Source organism: Juglans regia, chromosome 3 (genome assembly GCF_001411555.2).
Source record: "Juglans regia cultivar Chandler chromosome 3, Walnut 2.0, whole genome shotgun sequence".
NCBI classification, from domain to species: domain Eukaryota; kingdom Viridiplantae; phylum Streptophyta; class Magnoliopsida; order Fagales; family Juglandaceae; genus Juglans; species Juglans regia.
In genome coordinates, this window is record NC_049903.1 from 7,352,277 (window position 1) to 7,368,824 (window position 16,548).

The 16,548-nt window shown below is 35.1% G+C and overlaps 2 protein-coding genes across 3 annotated transcripts; both read right to left on the reverse strand.

Annotated features, from left to right (window-relative positions):
* Positions 1-1,897: 1,897 nt before the first annotated feature.
* On the reverse strand, positions 1,898-9,976 carry LOC109003586 (chaperonin 60 subunit alpha 2, chloroplastic). Of its 2 annotated transcripts, XM_018981786.2 has the most exons (9): positions 9,823-9,976; positions 9,567-9,741; positions 8,840-8,961; positions 8,530-8,737; positions 8,306-8,451; positions 7,345-7,651; positions 5,896-6,146; positions 4,819-5,019; positions 1,898-2,564 (listed from the first exon to the last, which is right to left on the reverse strand). In XM_018981786.2, the coding sequence occupies exons 1-9, from the start codon at positions 9,895-9,897 to the stop codon at positions 2,277-2,279; spliced, it is 1,773 nt and encodes a 590-aa protein (XP_018837331.1). In that variant the 5' UTR covers positions 9,898-9,976; the 3' UTR covers positions 1,898-2,276. The 2 variants fall into 2 exon arrangements, with proteins under 2 accessions (XP_018837331.1, XP_035543877.1); XM_035687984.1 differs by lacking the exon at positions 9,823-9,976 and having other exon boundaries at positions 8,830-8,961.
* Positions 9,977-11,860: 1,884 nt separating this feature from the next.
* Positions 11,861-15,095, reverse strand: LOC109003585 (glycine cleavage system H protein 2, mitochondrial-like). Its single transcript, XM_035688007.1, has 3 exons — positions 14,883-15,095; positions 12,711-12,970; positions 11,861-12,231 (listed from the first exon to the last, which is right to left on the reverse strand). Exons 1-3 carry the CDS (start codon positions 14,959-14,961, stop codon positions 12,103-12,105), a joined length of 468 nt encoding a protein of 155 aa, XP_035543900.1. The 5' UTR covers positions 14,962-15,095; the 3' UTR covers positions 11,861-12,102.
* Between the last annotated feature and the right edge of the window lie 1,453 nt (positions 15,096-16,548).

A 16,548-nucleotide genomic window follows, 5' to 3' on the forward strand; every position in this document is an offset into this window, starting at 1 on the left:
ATTCAAATTGTAAGTTAGTGTGTAAAACACATCTTTTATATCGTTAATATGGCGCAAATAATTTTTACGAGGACTGGAGTGGGTTTTGAAGAAGAGAAATGATACTTGCAGTCATGAGTATGCCAGCGTCGTGCAGTCACTTTGAAAAAAGTAAATAAATATGGAATCCACATGAAAATAAATTAAATTTTTATGAGTAGATTCCACTCTTTTTCAAAGCGACTATACGGCGTTTGTATATTCTACGACTGTATATAGCATTACTCTTTGAATAATAGTTACGATGGTGAAAACGTTAAATGGATATCAGAGAAAACAAAGCCATGCCCCAACTGCATGTCATTGAGAAGAAGTCCAAGTGTGCATGCACATGACGTGCGGCGCGCCTTGTAACCATGAGTTTTGTTGAATGTGCCTTGATCCGTGGGATAAACATGTCGACAACACAGGCCATGGTTACCATGCTCCTAAGTTTACCACAAGAAAGCTAGACACACAAGTTTTGGAGGATGCGAGTAAAAGAGAGAGGGCCATTAAGACATCTCAGGAAAGGTATACTAACTACCATGAACGGTGAGAAAGAAATGAATTGTCGAGGAAACAAGCTCTTAAGAATTTGCATCAGATCCAAACGGATTACTTGAATGAAATTAGTGATTTATATGGGGAACCCGAGTCTCAACTACGGTTCATTACAAAGGCCTGGCAGCAGATAATTGAATGCAAGCGAGTGCTCAAGCAGACGTATGCATATGGATACTACCTACCTGAGAAGAAGAAAGCTAAGAAGAGACTGTTTAAGCACTTGTAATCTCAGGCAGAGTATAGTCTGGAAAAGCTTCATCAATGCGCAAAGGAGGATATACATGAGTTCCCGATCAAGGCAAAGAGTCATGAAAAGTCTGAAAACTTCTGTATTCTGTACAAAGAAGCTTCTGTACAGAGAGGCTTCATGGTCATTGGTATTTCCTCGAAAGGTGATCGAGGAAAATAATTAATAGGCTTGTTATATTAAAATGATGGAAAATGCAATTTTGACACCTAAATTTGACATTTCATTTGACACGTCCTTTATTTTAATTTTTTTTAGTTAATGGTTAAGAAAGTAACTATTAGTGTATTGATATTTTTTTTAAAATGTTTTAAAATAATAACAAAAATATATGAATAACAAAATTGAAAAAAATAAATAAAAATATCAATTTGACTTAACGGTATCTTAGAGCGGTGCTACTCAAGCTATTACTGCTCTAAAATGGTATATATGCAAATCTGTTTGAAGATCAAGATGCATCAAAATTAAGAATCAAACATAGGAGTAGTAGGCTTTTGATATGATAATAATATTGGGCTACTTCTTGTGTTATGTTTTGATGATGTATCAGGCTACCCAGGGGAACTTGTCCTCTTTGTTTCCGTTTAATAGATTTGGACGATTACCAAAACAAAATGCTGCTTTATCAAAATCCTACGGATAGTACCGTAGGTTGAAACCTAAGATTTCCCATATATTTGCAACTAGTGGCTGCAGGTTTTACTAATAAATTGACTTTGACATGGTTCAATTCTAAGTGACTAGCAAATGGAACATTTAGCTGTTTGGAATAGCCATTTAAATCAACAAACTTGGCATTCTTTGCTGTATATACAAAATGTGATCTGCTCCAACTGGAATATTAGTCATGACAGAGTATTGCCCGGAGCAAACACAAAAGAAATATACCATCCTCTTAAGATAGTATGTAAGGTAGATCAACATCCGTGTTGGTCCAATCCCATGCCTCAGCTGTAACAATACCGATCATAGATCGGAGTATGTCCATAGTGCTAACTTCTACAGCATAGTTGGAACATGCACGGGAATAAGATCATAAACATGTCGTGGGATTTGTGGAGATATGAGATAAGAAAAACAAACTTCTTCCACCATCATTGCTCTTGCATGCATAAATTCCGTTTTGTAATTTACATAAAAATCCAAAAACAAAATATCAACAAAAAATGCAAACTGATGTTTACAGGAACTGAAGACTGACCGTTACTCCACGCATTCCCTTTTCTCCATCTGCGGCATTTCATGTTCTCGCAATCCAAAGGCTCAGATTGAAAGTGGACTTGCCTGGCCTCTTTGCAGCTTCTAAAGCTACCTCAACATCTCAAGTATAAACCAAGCAAACTCACATTCACAAGCTTGGTCTTGAGCCAACACGATAGGGCATATTCTGGTAAAATCCCTTCTCAGTTTTTATCTAGCCTAACCTCTTTTTTCCCTTGCTTTAAGGAGTTATGCCTGGAACCAGTGGGATAGGCGGCTTGGGCTTCTTTGTTTTCTCCACCAATACAGCTTGGGTACTTAGAACTACCCCAGCAACTGACACTGCATTTTGAAGTGCACACCTGGAAACACGACAAGGATCTGCAACTCCAGCACTGAGAAGATCTTCATATCTGCCTGTCATTGCATTGTACCCAGTTTTCCAATCAGAAATTCTAGTCTTCTCTACAACAATGTCTCCATCAACTCCCGCATTAGTGGCAATTAACTTTGCAGGTTCAAGGAGCGCCTGAAATTAACATCAGCAATAGTTCACCAATCCGAAAAGTAATATGCCAAATAGCAAATGTAAATTGACATTTCCAAAGTTTAAGCAGAAAAATCTGAATTTTACACTTTGACCACACACTTCAAACGTGAAAAAAAAAACAACAACAATCCCCAAGAAACAGCTTATAAGAAAAGAACAGACTTTATTTATAAAAAAAAAAACAAAAGAAAAGAACAGACCTTAGACGAGGGACAAGCTAATTCTCTCAACTGTCCTTTGCATCAACAGATTTGGATCCCCTAGAGCTCTGGACCGAACTCTAGGACCTAGAGTGAGAGAGTGATAAACATATGAAGTAGACCCCACAGCATTTATAGGTGTCTGAGTAAATTACCTCTAAATCCTACGGGGCCCACTTCATGTATGCACCTCTCTCCCACTCTAGGCACTATAGTTTAATCAAGAACTCTAAGTGATCTCCATCCTGCAGCAACAACTATGTTGATTTATTGCAACTTCCTCACAGCATAACTACTGCAAGTTTGTTGGTGACACATATAGACCCAATCTTTCAACTTAAAGTCCTATGCTCACAATTGATACCATCATACCAGGCAATCTCTGTTATCTAGGCGTGGGTACTGACCCGTTCAGATCGGCTGGCAGTTGCCAGTCATTTTTTGGCGTCAAACTGATAGAGATCAGAAGCAGGACTCCCTGAACCAACCTACACTCTTAGTTTTTCTGAACTGAGTAGGCATCAATGGCTGTCAATCAGTTGTTGGTCAATTCGATGGAGGCAACTTGATGGTAGTAGGGATGTGACATCTTGCATCCCACAAACAGGTCACACCAAGTCTAGTAGCAGAAATATGATAGCCCATATGATAAGGATAATAGTAGGTAGTGTATGAGATTCCACATTGCTTGAGAATAATAAATTATTGCTCTTTATAAGGTTTCAATAGGGCTTCAATTGTATCATTGACTAGTCCTTTTGGAGTATAGGTCATGTGGTTTGAACCTTCCATTGGAGTGTTACAAATGGTATCAGAACCTATCCCAACTAAAAATGTGGGACTTGAGCTATGCCACCTACGACGAACTGATCCGACGAGGACGTTGAAAATTTAAAAGGAGGAGATTGTGATACCCCATATGATAAGGATAAGGGTAGGTGGTGTATGGGATCTCACATTGCTCGGGAATGAGAAGTTTTTGCTCTTTATAAGGTTCCAATGAGGTTCCAATTGTATCATTAACTAGTTCTTTTGAAATATAGGTTATGTGGTTTGGGCCTTCCATTGGGGCATTACAAAAAATCTGAGATCTAAAACCACTGCCACAATCCCGGCAACAAACTATATGGTGGATGTTGGAGGTTAGTTTTCTGATACTCGATTTTCGACCACCAGCCTGACCCCTGTCAGAAACAAATTTCCTTTACAGGCTACCATGCGAGCAGTGGCTTAAACTAAACATTTTGGGTGGGGATTGGTCAGAACTATCAAGCAGGTGTTGGCCATCCAAGATTTTGTCCATCCCTGAGGGTACCAGCTATCTTTAAGAACATTGATTTCAAAGAACATCTTTATTAACTACTCTTTCCAAAACAAAATATTATTTTGATCGATCAATAACCGAAGTATATTCAAATAAAATATGAAAGAGAATTTATCTGCCTTGTCACCGTGAATTCCTATGAACGGGAGAAAGGATAGTCGGAGTTAAAGACAGGATTACGTGCTTTATAACAAATACACGTAAGAAAAAAATTCTACTTAAATATAGCCTATGAGAAGAATGTGTTTTGTAGCACCAAAACATATGAGAAGAACGTTATCATAAGTACACCAAAGATGTAAAGCTTTATCAGTTTAGCATCAAAGCCATTGAGTCAATGAGCTTATTTTTTCAAATTTACAGGTTTTCAAAAAGTCCTGTCAAACTCAATCAAATGGACCTGCCAACAGTTTGGCACAGAAGTTACTTCGGCTCAAGTTCATTCTCAAGGCAACTCTCATATCCTGATTGGTGATTCAGTGCAACTACAATAACACAATGAATCAGAAAAAGGCAAACTTGGGGGCTCATATTTTCAATTTTATTTCTCTTCACCATAGCGAGAATCTCTAGATTCAAATTAAACAAATATGCCCGGTATTAGATGAAGGCCACCTTAGGACAGTCCTAATCAAATCCTTGCGATCTGACATAAATTAAGAAGAGAAGAAAAACAAGCCATCAAAATAAAAATGAATAGATGCCACACCTTAGCCACAATCTCTGCACCAATCTTCTCATCTGGATCTTCCATAGAATTCTTTATGATGGGAATCAGCTCTGAGAGATGTACATATGTGGTACCACCACCAGGCACTAATCCTTCATCCATGGCAGCAAATGTGGCATTCTTTGCATCTTCAACTCTGAGTTTCCGATCTTCAAGTTCCACCTCAGTGTGTGCTCCTACCTGGTTCCATGCACTTTGAGTAAACACAATAATAGGCAAACAATCATGACTAGAAATTTTGAATGGTCGGCATGAACTTCTAAAATTCCAATTATCACAAATAGATTTTTTTTTTCTTTTGGCAATGGGTGTCAGGGAACATCATCTCGACTAATTAGTGCACCTCAGGTAATTCAAAGAAAAAATCCCCCAGTCAAATGGACCCTTGAGATTGTTTGCACCCAAGGAGATTTGAACCTTAGACCTGGGGGAAGCATACCCCCATACCCAAGGCCTTGACCACTTGAGTCAACCTCCAGGGGTAATTCTCTATTTTTTGACAAGTCATATATTCTTCATCCCACATATCTTTTTTGTTTCACCTCTAGTAATAAATCTCCCTTCAACCACAATTTTCTTACACTAAATTTTCATATTCCTTCAGACTGGTGAAACTTTTGCAGTAGAGAACACTCAGTTTATGAATTCAAACAGATTTAAGAGATACCATTATAATGGATTTTTCATCATCTTTACCTCTTCACAAAATGCTGTTAAATTAGGATAATTGGAATCAAATTATTGTACCTCCAAATTAGGTATTCATTTTTCAAAATAAGTCCAAGATTGACACGTTTGTAATTATGAGCCTATTTACACAAAAAAGAAGCGGCCTTTAAGGTTATAATCAAACTTTATTGTTGCTTTTCATGATAATGTGAAATATTTTGAAAACTGATTCAACTTAATTGAGTTTCAAAATTGCAAATATAAAGCCTTGTCACTATTTTACAAGACAGATGAATAATGAACGTGCTATCCAGGAAGAAGACACTATTGTTCTAGGTTTCTCAGAAAATAACATTAAGAAATGGCATTTTTTTGCATATTGCAGACCTTAATCACAGCCACTCCGCCAGATAGTTTAGCAATTCTTTCTGAGAGCTTCCTTGACAAGTATGCATTATCAGTTTCTGCTAGATCCTTCTTGATCTGCAAAATTCTTGCCTCAATTTCAGCCTTAGTAGTTGGATCAGCCACTATGGTTGTTGAATTACTGGTTATGATTACTTTTCGTGCAATGCCAAGCTGATCCGAGGTTGCACCTTCAAGTGTCAAACCCAAGTCTCCCGAGAGAAAATCAGCACCTAATGATGTTCACATCAGGTCACTGAGAAATAGGAGCTGAAATGATAATCTCGTCTTAAAGAAAGACCATTTATGAAAAATGCAATAGAGACTCTGCAAAGGCATAGGACAATGATGCTTATTTTCCAGTGGAAAAGAAGGCAGCCAGGGAAGTTTGAGAGATGATCCTGTAGCACACAATAACAAAAAGAAAAAAGAATATAGCAGCAAACCTATAGAAATTATTGTACTCAACTGGTCTGGAAAGAAAGCTACATTTTTGCAGTTTCTATATTCCCTCATCAGAAAATAAAAAGTATGTAAAGTGCTTTGCAAATATTAATTTCCTGAAATTTTTTTTAATATTGTATTTAATTTCAATTATTAAAAAATTGAAATTAATAGTAAAAACTGTAAATGAAAGCCTCTTTGTCACATCCATTCTCCATCCCATTGTTGGAACGAAAATATATCATGGATCGATATGGAAATACTCGGTACCTCAATCCATTTGTCGTGTTTCTTTTCCCTCCTTCCCGAACAAGCAAACAGAGGATTAATGATTGAGAATGTAGAGGATTGAATAAAAGCTTTTAAACAACATTATGGAATAAGATTTCCCACAAATGAGAGCCACAAAACATATTATATTCTACCAACTTTGTATTCAACAAGAAAAACAGACTCCAATGAGGGGGCCATAATGATATCCTGATAAAAACAAAAAGTTTCTTTTAACAAAAGATATTTCTAACACAACTTTACATAATGTTTATATATGACTCCAGAATTTCATCAAACTTTGCAAAGATGTTAGAAACTTAAAAGCTCAGTTTGAAGGCAAGTAAGCGATTGCCAGAAGAAAGGGAGCTTCGGTTGGACTAAAGCAGACAACAAAGCCTTCCCTCAAGTCACGAAGAAGATATCTTAATTTACCAGTATCATAACAGATACTTGAGTTTCTTGATATGTCTATGAGGGCCATCAAAGTAGGAAACTAAAAACAAGAATAAATTTCTTACAATCATGTCAGCATGAAGTTGAACCACGTCAAAAGCTTACAAATAAAGAAATTTAGTGAATGCAGGTCATAGGCATAATAGTCTTTAGACATCAAAATTCAGAATAATAATTAATTATAGTTGAGAGTCAAGGAAAAATTACTTATAAAAAAGGTATGGAAAAATAAAATGATTAGGATGCAGTACATGAGCTGACCTGTCATAAGTGCAATATCTTGCAACAGAGCTTTCTTTCCTTCTCCAAGTCCTGGACATTTGACCACAGCAACATTTAGTAAACCTTGCATTTTGTTCACCACCAGTGTTTCCAGTACTTGCCCAGAGATATCCTCTGCAATGATTAGCAGTGGGACACTAAGCTGGGTAGTCTTTTCCAATAAAGGAACAATTTCTTTCACAGTCGAAATCTTCTGATCTGTTACTAGGACTTTAGCACTGTCGAACTCCACTACTGATTTGTTGTGGTCGGTAATGAAGTGAGGTGACATGTAGCCCTTGTCAATCTGTACAAAAAGATCAAACAGTATAATCCAAGGAAAAAGGAGAAAAAATTGTGAATCAAAGATAAAGTTCAGACAACATAAGAATGGGCAACTAATAGCAAAAAGCTTACATGGAAAAAATGCACACCTTCAGTCAATTCAATTGATATATTTGCAGTTAGACTATCCTATCCATTTAAACCATAGAACACACGTGAATTTTTAGATGGAGGAAAAAGAAAGAGAAGCCTAATCAACCCCTTCCGAAGGGGTGGCTCTGTCATCTCTCAATGAATGGGTCGAATTGTAAGATGAGGACAGGGTTGGACTGGAAGGCAGGTGAGGCTCTTCTTCCTCTTTGGCTTTTTCCAACCGTGAGAATGAGCTAAGAATAAAAACACTTCTCTTACAAATCAAATCTTGTTTTGTCGGCTTAATCCCCATTTCTTTCTAATTTACTCAATCTATGAAGGAATTCATTCACAGAATACTTTTTGATTGCACTTAAAAAAAATTAACAGGACTCAAAAATTCATGCTAAAGCAAAACTGAAACCAATCCATTCTGTAATGCCTTTTTTTTTTTTTTTTTATATAGGTCATTCTGTAATGCAAATTATCATCAGTTCCTTCTCAGACATCATTAATTTTTTTAGTTTGAAATCATCCTAATCACCTTCATTCCTTCTTCAATTATCACAGAGGTCTCAGATGATGAAGATGACTCTATAGAGATTACTCCATCAGGGCCAATCTTTTCTATAGCTTCAGCAATTAAGTTCCCAACAAATTCATCATTTCCAGCAGAAATTGAGGCCACAGCTGCAAGATGGCAAAGACACTTTCAAGATTTTCTGGACTAAACATGTTTTATTTATAAAGCACAAAGAAAAGCAATACCTTTAATATCATCTCTTCCTTTTACAGGCACACTTTTCTTCTTCAAGACCTCAACCAATTCTTTTACAGTCTTTTCCATACCTTTCTTCAAAGAGATCGGGTTAGCCCCAAAAGCAACAGCCAACAACCCAGATTTGATCATTGCTCGAGCCAAAACAATTGCAGTAGTTGTACCATCACCAGCCAAATCATTCGTTTTACTTGCAACCTGCAAGCAGGATGGGAAGATTTACATATGTATGCCTACTTGGGTCTCAAAAAGCACCAGTACAAGATAAAAGGATAGAATTATCTAGCAACCATGAATGACCTCTTGGATTAGCGTTGCTCCTGCATTCTCAACAGCATCTGAAAGCTCTATGGATCGAGCAATAGTAACACCATCATTTATTATTTTTAGCGTTCCAGACTCAGAAAGAACAACATTACGTCCTACACAATTTCACTTAAAACAAATCAATACCTCATATCAAAACCTTATTAGAATATAGACGTTCACTTATAAAAAATACCTCATATCAAAACAAATTATTTGTTAAATAAGAAGTCGCATTATTCTCTAAGCATTTCACTGTGAGGTATCATTGAGTATATTACAACGTTTCTAGTGTCAGAAAAGGTATAAAGGCTAACAAATTAAGGGAACCTCACATGATTATGTTCTCGCTTTTACGTTCACGGAGACAAATCCTGAAGTCCTGAGGCTGGTATTGATTGGACAGATGTTCATACGTATAAACCAAAGATACGAGCACGTAGGTAAAGGTGAGAATTGTAACATTCACTAGTTCATTTGATTTTTGATCTTCTTGTAACTTACGTTTTTTATGGTTATTGAAGTTATTGTTTTTAAACTCTTTTTAAGCCATACAAACAAAGGCAGAACCTAAAAACTACTTTCAGCACTTCTCTTCTTTATTTGTAGATTTAATCATATCATAGATGAAATATGGGATGTTTTGCGCAACTTCTAATATCTCAACCTGCCAATATAGCAGGCAAAGCCACTGGTGGATAGTTCAAAAGGCGAAAAATACCTCTAGGTCCTAAGGTGAGAGAAACAGCATCAGCCAGCTTATCAATCCCAGCTTGCAAGGCCTCCCTGCATTCTCTACCAAAAGATACCCTCTTTGGGCCTGCTCTGACCACGCTGTTCCTCGCAGTCAGGGGATATCTCCATAACCCAGATACCCTTTGGCTCCTACAAAAGTTCTGCAGCAGAACCCATCAGTTCAAATCAACAAATGTAATAAATACATGTACTCCAACTAAAAAACACAGACAGAGACTTACGGAAAACAGAGGCTTCTGAGGTAAGAGAGAAGGAGAAACGAACATTTGAGAAGGAGAAGAGGAGGAAACGAACATTTGAGAAGGGGAAGAAAACGGCTCTGGCTTTTGGACAGGGGCGACTCAATGCCTAGGCAAGCAAGATTGCCTGAGGCGTCCACACAACCAAAGGCCTCTTTAAATAAATAAAGTCGGAGAAATGATTCAATTAGCTCCAAATTGATAAATTTCGTACAGTCTGTTATAAATTAAAAAAAAATAAATTTTATTTTTTTTTAAGAGTAATATTAAATACAGTCTCTATTTAGGGATTGCAATACAAGTTTATGTTATTTTAATTTTAAAATTTTTTAAAATTATAAAATTATCCCTCTTAAAATAATATTTTCTTTCATTTAATAATGTACTTATACATGCAATCTCTATTTGAAGATTGTAAATAAATTTTTTTTTAATTAAAAAATTAGTATTTATTAGTAAGATTTTTTTTTTTTTTATAAAAACTTTACACAAAATTAGTATTTATTACTAAATGCCAAGGAATTTCAAAGGTTCATGGGAGGAGAACCGACTGAAACTCGTTGAGATAAATCTGCAACTAGCTTTAACTATATTGTTTGTGCGCGGTTTCAAGCTTAAAATTTAGGCTCCGTTTGAATAATGAGATGAAATAAAATGAAATGAAATAGTTTTAAATGAAAGTTGAATAAAATATTATTATAATATTAATTTTTATATTATTATTATTATTTTGAGATTTAAAAATTTTGAATTATTTATTATATTTTATGTAAAAATTTAAAAAAATTATAATAATGAGATGAGCTAATATTTTTCTTTACTGAAGTCATTTTTCAATCTATCTTTTATTTTTCAAAAAAAATATAATGTTTTCCTCCTCTTTACTTTTGTAAAAAATGTTGTTTGGAGAAAGACAGAGAGGAACACGCTCCTGTTATGAATCTAATGGTGAATGGAGAAGTAACCCTTTTTGGATTCATAACATGTAATAGAAAATAATGAACTGATTGTAATTGAATTAGTATAACAGGATAACATGACATTTCGAGGACCCTAACCAAGTGTCGTGAATTTCGTACCGTACCGATCGGTATGATCGAAATTTTTCGTACCAATAATCTGGCCGGTACATGTACTATATCTGTTTCGTACCGGTCAAAATTTCGACTAGTGTTTTTTTTTTTTTTTTTCAAACTACAAACTTATTTTTTAATCCTCAATTCAAACTAGACTATTTATAATTTATATATATGTATTTATATATAATTTATTTATATATAGACTATTATTTTTAGAATATAATTTTTATATATAATTTATTTATATATCGACTATCTCGAAATATTATCCCGAAACGCTATCCTGAAACGGTACCGATATCAAAATATTTCATTCCAGTACTTTACCCAATACGATATTCGGTACGATATTCAAAACATTGTCCTAACCTCCAGAAATACAAGAGAATTCTTAATAAGCCTTCAGATGATCACCCACAGACCCTCTTCCCGTACATATACTACTCGAAATAGAATAGAAACTAACAACCCGCCAACAACAAAAGAAGGCCATGGGTCAGTTTCTATAAACAACAAAATAGGCCCACGGGCCACTAAGACAATTTAGGCCTAGTTTGTTTTTGAAGATGAGATGAGATAAGATAAGATTAAAGTTAAAAAGTTGAATAAAATATTATTAGAATATATTTTTTAATATTATTTTTGTTTTGAAATTTAAAAAAATTGAATTGTTTATTTTATTTTGTATTAGAAGTTGAGAAAGTTGTAATGATGAGATGAGATGAGATGTTTTTTCAAAACAAACGAGACCTTAGTAACTCAAAAGAGAATAGAGCTTGAGGCCCCTCAAGGCTCAAGCCCAATCCAAGTTGATTGGGTTCATAACAATAAATTTCTCCACACAAAATAATGTGCATTTAAGCATGTTAATCAATCGCCTTGAATTATATTCAGTAGCGCAGGCAGCCAGTGAGAAATTGTTCACAGTAAGAGCCTGATCGTAGATCAAATGCAAAGCTAAATTGATTATTCTCTTAATCAAGATAGAAAGTAGCCACTAAATTTATAGCTCTCAGGACACAAAAGAAGAGCAGTAAAAGCACACACGTTTGGAAAAAAACATAAAGAAAGAAAATGTGCACTTTGCACCATTCGGATTCATTGATTTATCGCAATCATCCGTGAAACAATGCCGCCATGAGAAGTTAAGTACTTCAAGAGTTCTTCTCATGACCAGAGTTAGTCAGTGCTTTGCATCTTCTTCTTCACAGAACTTGGAGTACTGATCTGCATCCATCAAGTTCTTCAATTCACCGCTGTCACTTACCTCGACCTTAATTATCCATCCTTTGTCATATGGGCTTGAGTTAACCTACTTAGAGATAACCATAAAGGAAATATAAAAATGGGGAGGGACATAACATATTCTGAATGGCACGAGTATAATCAAAACTACACCAAGGTAGAAAACTAGAAAAGCTAATGAATGTCCAACGTGATGAACACCATCTACCTAAATAAGAAAAGAAAAGTGAAAAACGTTCAAGTGCACTTCTTTGGAGTTTCATGTACAGTAAATAAACAGAAACTGGGGTACCACTGCTACAGCCTAAACAATTGCAAAAACCAAATTCATAATATGTTTAGCCGGCACCATACTGAAACTCTGGTATGGCTCCCTAGATGATTTACAACATTGAGATAATGAGTTTCAGTCAAATATGAAAAGGAAAATGTCCATCTTTTCTTTCCATTTCCAATCTATGAATTCAATTGAATTGATCAAGGCCAAAAGAGAAAAGAAAAAAGTCACAAAAAGAACTGAAACTCAAATTAGAACTAGAGACTCACAAGACCAGGGGAGTCATTGAGCTCCTCGTTAACTTCAAGAACTTTCCCTGAAACAGGAGAATTAATATCGCTAGTAGCCTTGACACTTTCAACTGCACCAAAGCCGCTTCCCTGTTCTACAGGAGCACCCACTTCCGGTAATTCAACATACACGACATCACCTAAATGATCTTGAGCATGATCAGTGATACCAACAGTAGCAGAATTTCCCTCAACTTTCACCCACTCATGAGAGTCCGCATACTTAAGATCCTTCAGAACTGCACGTAAAGTGGGTAAGAAAAGTATAGGCACAATAGGCAGGTCAGCTTCTAGTGATCCAAGAAAGAAAGAGGCATCTCCAGATTTCCCAGAATTAAATGTAACAGAAGTGATAAAACAAAAAGAGATATTACAGCAGACAGCAAAATCAATGAACTAGATCATCGCACGTGAGCAAAACATCTTTAATCTTTAAGTCTGACATATATTAGACATTTCATTTTGTTTTGTAGGTAAAGGAAATTTTACTAAAAGAAATGAAAATAGGCGTAGCCCAAGTTATACAAGAGAAAACACTTTGACGAGAACTAGAGACAGATACAGGAAAATCATGAAAGCCGGGTCCATTGAAATCAATAGCAATTGTCCTGTATATGTCTAAATTCGGAGTATTTAAAGTTCCGATCATTCCTTTTCCTCCAAATGCACCACAGTAGACATATAGGGGGAAATTTTATTTTAAAATATTTTTTAGATGACTTCATATGAGAAGTTAAAACTCCAACAAAAGCATTGAAAGAGATGAGCACATCAACAAAACAAGAACCTCTCTTAATATGCTTGCTGAAGCATCCAAACACTTTTTACAGCCATAAAATGCCTTCTTTGAAGATGAAGCTATTCTATCTCCCTGAACAAACAAGTTCTGCTTTTTCACCGCTTCTGATGATATGAAAAAACCCTTCAAATTATTTGTTTATAAGTACGTCCTTCAAATTAATGAATGAGCACCAAAAACAAAACAGTCTATTGTCTTTACATTACTTTCTCCAAAGTCTTATAAATTAAAGGTCTTCAGGTCATGCATTTTTATAGTGCGTTCTATTGTCCAATGACAACCAAGTAAAACTTTCTGAACGTGGGATACTGATGAACCATTTTACTTCTATACACTTTCTCCCAACGTAGTTGCAACTATCCAATTTGGAACCCATAGCATTCTGGGTAATTATGCTATACAACAGCAAGCAACTTGAAATTCTCAACCAGATTTTGTATGAACAAAATATGACGTGCTTATTTCAAATTTCCTACCTATAATGATAGTACGCCTAAAGGTTATCTGATGTGCAGAAGCACTTGTGTATGTATATGCGTTTGTGACATCATGCAACAATGTCAATATGAATGAAATGCATTGGATTGCCATGAATAGAGAGTCCATATAACACACTATTGAAGTCTTCCCTAGCTAGTGTTTACTTGAGACACTGGCCTTTTCTTCCGATTCACACTCTGAAAATATTGTTTTTTCAAAGTCTTTTATTTCCCTTTTGATTCTGATGGTAGATTAAAGAGGCAAAGCACACCCAGGTCCACAGGAGTACGCAGGAGAGGAGATCTAACGACAGTCCACTCTTTCCACCATCGTCGCCTAGATCATCGTCCGTTCTGACACCAACATCAAATGTTTCATTTTGAAAAATAAAATGTTACAGACAATGGCTTAAGTATCATTCTTCATTAAAAAGAAAATGTTGTAGAAATAATCTGCCTAAGATTAATCGAAAAAAATTTCGCAGCACAATCGAGAGACTGACGGCGCTATAAGAAGTACTACAACGACTAAAACTCGCAGAGACAAATCGCTGGATTTAGAGGAGAAAAAATATAAATATACGAATGCTAGATTCAAAAAGTCATTGATCTCTGCAGTAATAACATCCAAAACTAGGCAAATACGACACCAATGACAAAAACAAACAAACGCCATTACAAAAACAAAGCATGTTCTGCTGGAGGAGTCATAGATCAAGCATTTTAACAAATGAGAGATCCACATACACATCAAAGCCTACGACACGTGTACAAATATTCATCTTCTTACCGATCAATGTATACACGTGAAAAGCAAATAAACAACAACCCATCAACACGAAAAGCACAATACTAAAGAAAAGTGTGATATACCAGAAGAAAAGCCTCTGTGGAACACTGAGATCCTGAGGTATGAGGCAGCTCTTGAAGCCCACAGCAACCTGGAAGCCATAGCGTGAAACCAAAAACAAAACCCTGTTTTCTTTGCCCAACACACTACGATATTGTTTCTCTTATAAGATCGGTGGGGATTGGAGAGTTGGTAGGAGGTGTTCCAAAGGGTCGGGATCTCGACCTCTTTGAATTAGTATATTTTTGTAATATTTTTTGTTTTTGGTATCTTAACTGAGAATAAAGAGTTCTATTGATTTTACATATTTTTTTATATATTTTATTAATATGATTTATTAAAATAATTATTTTATATTAAAAAATAACACGATTAATTACATTAATAAAATATAAAAAAATACGTAAAAATAACAGTAACATTTTTTATAAATAAAACACGACAGCCCAAAATTTAGGAATTTATATTATAGAAATGGTATATACAAGGTGGTGGGTCGATGTGTCAACAAACTTAGGCAGAAGTTGGTGGGTGGGAGTGGTGGCCTATGATGTTGATGCCACGTGGTATATGACAATTTTATAGAATTTTCACTGTATCGAATACCGAGGTTGTCTTCATACAAGTGAGGGTTATATAAATTAGTGGCAATTTATCAATAAATTCAAAGTTTGGGTTTTTATTTAAAATTGAATTATAAATGTTTATGGGTATTTCCTTTTTATAATATCAAAATCATTGCATTGCAGTGTTGTAAGCCACTTAAGTTGCATCTCTAGACACTAACGACCCCTTCACATAAACGTCAAGTAGTGTTTTAATCCAATGTAAACGCACAAATCAATTAGAATTTTCGCGTAAATTAATTTTTCCTAAATATTTTAGCCAAGTTAGCCTATTTTGGGTTATATCAAAATCATCAAATTACACATTAGAAAAACTTTTGGTACCCAAATAAATATCAATTGCTACTTATATGGGGTTTCATCACTTTTAGTTAATCAAGACTTGCTAATGGTTCAAATTAGAGTAGCATTAAGACTATAGGGTAGATATTAATTCGACCAAAACTTCGGTGCATATTTTAAAAAAAACCGCTATATACACAAAGAAGTTATACAAAATTAAACTCACAAACTGATGTAGTTTATTGTGATCCGTTAAATCTACTTTACAATAAAAATAACTTTTCAATTTAACGTATCATATCTAGTCACATCAGTTCATAAGTTTATTTTTGTATGATATTTTCATGTCTAAAGTATAAATGAAGTCAAATTCTAGGAGGTTTCTTAATGTGATAACTCTTTAAAGTAAACTTTGGTAGTATCTGTTAATTGCTAACTAAAATTTTAATGCGACTTGTGAAAGTTTTTTAAGCAAAATGATTCAAGGACCCCAGATGTTCAATGATTCCATTGGTTTTCATCAGCTTAAGTCAACTTTTATATTTTACACATAAAATAATGAAAATCTTGGTCTAGCTGAACTCAGTCACGATGGAGCACAAATATTTACAAATTAGAAACCCAGGTGAAATATAGTTATTTATATTGGATGCATGAAATAGTCAAATTACAGTGTTGACATGAAGGCAAGTTCCAATTTCAAGTGTTTTTATGCCATGTACTTGTGGGCTAAAAAAAATATTGTTTTAAGAGAAATAAATATAGAAGAAATGCAAAGGAA

Bases quoted from the DNA above. Each gene is read 5' to 3' on its own strand.
- LOC109003585 (XM_035688007.1), bottom strand. From the start codon at position 14,961: ATGGCTTCCAGGTTGCTGTGGGCTTCAAGAGCTGCCTCATACCTCAGG. The intron at 12,971-14,882 runs GTATATCACACT...CTTTACGTGCAG, and splicing joins CCACAGAGGCTTTTCTTCTG to TTCTGAAGGATCTTAAGTAT. The intron at 12,232-12,710 runs GTGAGTCTCTAG...ATCTCTAAGTAG, and splicing joins TCAATGACTCCCCTGGTCTT to GTTAACTCAAGCCCATATGA.
- LOC109003586 (XM_018981786.2), bottom strand. From the start codon at position 9,897: ATGTTCGTTTCCTCCTCTTCTCCTTCTCAAATGTTCGTTTCTCCTTCT. The intron at 8,962-9,566 runs GTATTTTTCGCC...GAAATTGTGTAG, and splicing joins TCTCACCTTAGGACCTAGAG to GACGTAATGTTGTTCTTTCT. The intron at 8,452-8,529 runs GTATTGCTTTTC...GCCATCTTGCAG, and splicing joins AGGAAGAGATGATATTAAAG to CTGTGGCCTCAATTTCTGCT.